We start from the raw sequence: 6439 nt of genomic DNA on the forward strand, positions 1-6439 counted from the left end.
AAAAAAAAAAAAAAGATGGCAGGAGGGAACCAACTCCACAAAACTGACCACTGACCTCCATATGCACATTACGGCACACACATATCACCACCACCATCACCATCAGCACCAAATAAAGTCTTTAAAATCAGTCTAGAAAAACAGACCCTGAAACCGCATGAACTGTTCTCAAACATGCTTGTATTACTCTAGATAGACACACACGAGCATAAAATATTTCTCATTCAAAGACGAGAATGATTCCAGCACTGGGAGACTGAGACAAGATATTCCCTGGCCTCCATACAATATATCGCAGAAAAAAAAAAAAAAAGAAGACAAAGAAGAAGGGGAGAAAGGATGCCCTTGGCAACGTGAGTTTGATTTCCAAGGCCCATGTGAAGTCAAAGAGAAGTGATTCCACAAAATTGTCCTCTGACCACCACACGTCCTCCATAATACATGTGCCAACACACACGCGCCATGTGCACAGACATACAAAAATAAGCACTTTTTAAAAGTATGCATTAGTTTTTTGGCATACAAAGTGATCCTGAAATTGTGCACACGTCATGTAACGTGCACAGAAGAAACACAGCGGTGGAGTAAACACATGAGAGCTGGGGGAGAAAAACCCAAAGGCAGCTCTGACAACATCTGTACTGGCAAGGTTGGAGTTAAGACTAATTTGATTTTCATACTGCATGATCCTTAAAACAAAAAGAGAAACCAAAACGCCAGGGAGCTGTTGAGATGACTAAGGGGGTAAGGGCACCTGCCACCAAGCCTGAGGACGCAAGTTCAGGCTCCAACACATGGCATCATAGTGTACTGACGCCCGCCATGTGCCAGCGCCACCATGAACACCTGCAAACAATGCATGATTAAACGATATAACCCTCGTGACAACTCCTGAAGACAAACATCCCTCATCTCCCCTCTTCATGAACACACTCTGATGGAGGCAGAGGGCTGCCAGAAAACCCTAGTGACTCCTTCTCTTCTGATTCCCCTCCACAATGACCTATAGTGGAGGCTCAGTGAGCCCAGCCCAGGAGCCCCTCAGAGTTCTCATTTTGGCTCTTTGTTTTTTGGGTTTGTTTTTGGTTGTTTTTGTTTGTTTGCTTGCTTGTTTTGTTTTGTTTGAGACAGGGTTTCTCTGTGTAACAGTCCTGGCTGTCCTGGAACTCATTTTGTAGACCAGGCTGGCCAGAGATCCACTTGCCTCTGCCTCCCACATGCTGGGATTAAAGGTGTGAGCGACCACCCAGTGAGCAGCCGCACTTTGGCTTTTTTTTCTTTTTTTAACCCAGGATGGATGGTGTGCAAAGACGAAGGAGGCAGATTCTGCCTCGTGGCCAATAGGAACTCCTTACCCCTGAGAAAACAGTGTGCCTACTCTGGAGCCAGGCATGCTGTGAAGACATGCTGTCCCTGGCCAGTCTGAGAGGAGAGGCAGCAGGCGCACAGAACAAAGAGCTCCCCTTCTTTTGCTCAATTACAAGTTTTGGGGGAGAATATTCCTGGCTCCGGTTTACGCCATATCATAAGAGTTTTCATCGATTTTAAAGTTACCCATCCCTGTAATCCCAGATGGGAAGGACACTATTTTGTGAATACCAGGGAGGAAATTAACACAGTCCCCAAGATCGCACATTTCAGCCCTGTCTCATGTTTATCTGTCTTTCATAATTACAGCAGGTGACCTGTTCGGCAGTGGGGACCAGGGACGCATCCTTACCTCTGCCCACATTTTCCATGCTTCCTTGGCTTCCTTTATAGTTTCTTCATAGTCTTCCGAACTGGCCTAAGAATTGGGGTGAGAGAAAAGGAATGAAGAAAGAGTGGGAATTCCCAGAAAGAGGCTGTGTCTGCAGATACTGATTAGAACTGCAGAGGGCCTTTAATCCCAGCACTCAGGAGAAAGAGCTCTGTGAGTTCGAGGCCATACTGGTCTACAGAGTGAGTTCTAAGACAGCCAAACGTACACAGTGAAATCTTGTCTCAAAAAATAAAAAAAAAAAAAAGAACAGATGCAGAGGGGTTGGAATGCAGCCTAAGTACCTTACCCTGAGCTAGTTTCAGCCCCCTGAATTCCTCGCTCACCTTGGTGTCTGTCGGAACATTTTGTGGCTAACCGATAAAAGATCTTCAGGAATCTATCAATTTAACAGACCACTAGTCCCAAAGGTAGAGAATGTCATCAGATAACAGACGGAGCCCCCATCTCGCTGTACCCACTATTGCCTTGACGTACAACTTTCATTTCCCTGCGACTATAAAACTCCAAGAGACAGCTTCCCTGAGGGAGCAACCTGGAGTAACCTTGCTGTGTTTCTCAGGGTGTGGTGGCTACTCAAATCTGGCTCCAGAAAAGGCTATATCCTATTCCCTTTGAGGTGAGAGCTGTGGGTTTCTGTTTTGTTTTGGTTTTTCGAGACAGGGTTTCTCTGTGTAGCTTTAAAAGCTTGTCCTGGAACTCGCTCTGTAGACCAGGCTGGCCTCGAACTCACAGAGATCCACTTGCCTCTGCCGCCCAAGTGATGGGATTAAAGGCATGTGCGCCACCACTGCCCAGCAACTGACCACAGTTACTTGCCTTCTAGAATATATATACATCTTTGCAAAAAAGAGTGGAAATTTCTCTCTCCCTAAGACTCAAGACGATAATGATTTCAACAGTCTACAATCCAGAAGGCTAGAGTTGTAGCTGGGGGCAAAACTCTTGATGAGCATAGCTGAAGCGCTGGGTTCAGTTCCCAGCTAGGTGGGGAAGGGGAGAGGGATATAGAAATATTAAATAAAACTAAAGCATATATAGAAACACCAGCTAGAATCTAATACAAGAAAAGACAGCACAATTGTGCTTTAAAGCCTCGTTTTTCAAATCAAGGTCTAGCCTCATCTGGATACAACATACGACCCATATTAGAAAGTTCAATCGTGAGCTCCAATCCAGATTTGAAAAATCAGAATCTTCATTCTTAAAAAAAGAAAGAGAACCTCTGGATTGAGTCAGAAGCAATACCCAAGGACACTAGGAATGCAGTTCAACTTTCCTAGCATGCACGAAGCTCTGGGTTCAAGCCCCAGCAAAAACCTAGCATGGTGCTGCATGCCTATTGCTAAAAGTCAGCTAAAAGCAAGCTCTAGGCTAGGTATCTTGTATTCAAACAAAAAAGAAAAAAAAGCCTCTGTCTCATCCTCTCTGATGTACCCTTTCCAGCTAATACCACCAAGCCAGAGTGAGCAGACCCCCCCAGAGAGGCTCACAATGACAAGAAAGTACATGATTCCTCACTTCTGTGCTGATCTTAACCTTTGCCTCTAAAGACCTAGCACAGTTCCCTGTAACAGCCTGAGCTTCAGCAACTTACCTGTCGGATTCTTGCTATTGGCTCATTGTTAGCAGGACAATAGGTCGTAATTACCTTGAAAGAGACAAACAAAAAGATGACAACCATACATGGAAATTAGAACCATTCCCTAATTGAGGAGAAACCAAATCGAAAAAGAAAAGCAAAATAGGAGCCTTTAGGGTAACTTCTGTTATGATTAACCCACTCTTCAGAGCAGTCTTGGGTTTCTTATCTATGCATTAGGAACTTTCTGTAAAATCCACGAGCTGGTCATTTAAATACTAGGGTCAAGACGCACAACACACTCACTTAGGGTAACCAGAAATTCAACTGACAGTTTAACTTACTGCTTTACCACCTTACTCTGCCCACCCTCTGGTCTGGAAACACACCGCCCAAGTCCAAACTACAAAAAAGCCTGGGTTGATGAAACTGGAGGTTTCCAAGTGTAAAGATAAGACTGAAGCACAGCTAAAAGGCTACATTTTATCAGCCATTAACGACTAAAGCCACAAAAGAAGCAGCTGAGGGCAAAGAGGTTTTTTGTTTGTTTTTTTTTTTTTGTTTTTTTAAAAGAGACAACAGAACGTAACCCCCAATTTCACAACAATTAAAAATCACCTGGCTCGCCGGGCGATGGTGGCGCACGCCTTTAATCCCAGCACTTGGGAGGCAGAGGCAGGCGGATCTCTGTGAGTTCGAGACCAGCCTGGTCTACAGAGCGAGTTCCAGGACAGGCTCCAAAGCCACAGGGAAACCCTGTCTCGAAAAAAAAAAAAAATCACCTGGCTCTCCTACGGTCAACGGTAGCCTTGAAAAGAAGTTGTGTTTTCTGAACCAAAGCAGATTCTGGTACAGCTGAACGTCAGGCTTCTGAAAAAGCTTCCTTTCCTTCCTTTGAAACTACGCAACTAAGTTTTGGGCAACTATAACTTACCTGTCTACTGCATTCTAGAAAACGTTTTATTACCGTGACAAGTTTGGGCAATAAATATTAAAAATCAAGTCTTCAAGGTGAAAAAAATTCACAAGACTTTAGCCAGGTCGAGCTTGTGACAGATCCCAAGTAAAACTGCCATACGGTTTTAAGCCCTGGGGTTTAGCCTTCCTGGAGGCTCCAAAACCTCCATCGATTCCTCGCGGCGCTAAAATCTAAAGTTCGCTTATTCTTGTCTTTGTGAGAAAACTTCTATTGTACGAATTTAAAACTTCCCACCCTGTCTATCCTCCCACAGTTCCAGTCAAGAGAAGATGGTAATGGGGGGGCCCGCCTCCTGGCCTCCCCGGCAAATCCTTGGCTTTCCGGGGCGCTCGCATACCTCTCCTCCGCCGCGCCAGTGTCCATTATACACGCCCGCGTTTTCCTCGCGGAGCCCCAGCTCTTGCAGCCAAGAATACTGGGGATGATTGATCAGCAGAGTGGACATGAGGGCGGTAGGCCTGCACGGAGGGCGGAAAAGCTTGCAACTCTTCACAGTCTGCTCGCACGTTGTGCGAGCTAGACGCCACATACCGAGCTCAAAACGCCAGAAGCCCCCGCCGCTTGGGAGTCCCGGAAATATGGCCCCGCCCCCCACCCGAGAGAGTCCGCAGGGCAGGCCCCGCCCCCTGCCCAGTCCGTGGAGGACCTTCCTCTCCCACCCGCTTCCGCGAACGTCCACTGGGCAGACCCCTCTCCCGGGAGCCGATTGGGCAGCCTCGCTCCACCTCCCGACCACACGCCGCGCCCCCCCCCCGTTTGCCCCGGGGGGTCTTACTGATCTCACACGCTGGACAACAAGGTTGCCTCGGGGTCTGGGGTGGGCCAGATGTGGGGGCGTAAGCGGAGGTGGGGGGACGGAGACGGAGGTGGAGGACGGGGGCGGAGGTGAGGGCGAGGGCGGAGGTGGGGGCGGGGAAACGCGCCTCCCGTTGGTTCTGAAGTCCAGTGTGTTAGAGAGGAGCTTTCAAACAATGATATGCTCATAGGCCATAGTGGTCAGGGTATTCCGGGCATGCTTATTCCGTGGGTCTGGGCTGAGGCCTGAAAATCTCAGCCTTTCTAATCGGCTCTTAAGGAGCTGTACGTAGTATCACTGGTCTCTGTTGTAGCCCTGAGGGTTTTTTCAGTGGTTTGAAGGTTTGAAGAGGGTCATTTTCACTGCCTTGGTAAATTACAAATGTTTCCTAATAAATGAAAAGTATTGCATGATTGCATCACCTTCTAAATAACGCTGCCTGAGTATCTTCTTTCTTTGGAAGAACGGACCATTTTGATCAATGTTCTTCACTCTCCATTTCGCCTAGCATATCCTTCCCCCTCATCCTCTTAGGATAACTCTGTGTCATTCCCCCAATAACTAGGCCTTTTTTTTTTTTTTTTATAAAGGAAACCCTACATCTCATCAGCACTAGACACATGCATTCAAATTAAATAGGTGTCTGGTCATTTCCAGCCTATTACTTGCCCTTGTGATTCCCAGGCCATATTGGGTTTCTCAATGATTCTCCTCCTATGTTTTCAACATATTTCCAATGCGTTCTACCCTGTTGCTAAAGTCACAAAAGGATACAAACAGGAAAGGAAGAATCAAAAACTATATTTATTTGCATATAATATGATACTTTCCTTAAAAATCTGGTGGTGGTACAAGTCTCTCATCCCAGCACACAGGAGGCAGAGGCACATCACATCTCTGTAAGTTCGAAGCCAGCCTGGTCTATAGAGTTAGTTACAAAGTGAGTTCTAGGGCAACCAGGTCTACACAGAGAAACCCTGTATCAAAAAGAAAAATAAAATAAAATAATAAAAACCTCCAAGATTTACCAAGTATTTCTAATATCTGGCAACATTTGGCAGCAAAGTAGTTAGGTACAAAACAACATATGAAAATTAATGCACCTTTTTAGACAAAGTCTTATGTAGCCCAGGCTAGCCTCCTACTCACTACACAATGAAGGATGACTTTAACAACTGCCTCTTCCACCTGAGTGCTGATAGTCCAGGCAGGCTCAAAGCACCTGACTATACAGTGCTAGCAACTAAACCTAGAGCATCATGCATGCTGGGCAGTCTACCAATGTAACAACATGACTAACCCAGTGGTTTTTCTTTTTTTTTT

At 46.1% G+C, this 6439-nt stretch overlaps 1 protein-coding gene across 1 annotated transcript in view; it reads right to left on the reverse strand.

The window, feature by feature from the left end:
* The window catches only part of Aldh7a1 (aldehyde dehydrogenase 7 family member A1), a 36125-nt gene extending 31228 nt beyond the window's left edge, over positions 1-4897 (reverse strand). The window contains exons 1-3 of the mRNA XM_005356120.3: positions 4658-4897; positions 3357-3410; positions 1721-1786 (exon numbers count right to left, since the gene is read on the reverse strand). Coding sequence (XP_005356177.1) covers positions 1721-1786; positions 3357-3410; positions 4658-4849 — 312 coding nt within the window. The 5' untranslated portion in view covers positions 4850-4897. The remainder of the gene's footprint in view (positions 1-1720; positions 1787-3356; positions 3411-4657) is intronic.
* Between the last annotated feature and the right edge of the window lie 1542 nt (positions 4898-6439).

Source organism: Microtus ochrogaster, chromosome 18, assembly GCF_000317375.1.
Source record: "Microtus ochrogaster isolate Prairie Vole_2 chromosome 18, MicOch1.0, whole genome shotgun sequence".
Lineage (NCBI taxonomy): Eukaryota > Metazoa > Chordata > Mammalia > Rodentia > Cricetidae > Microtus > Microtus ochrogaster.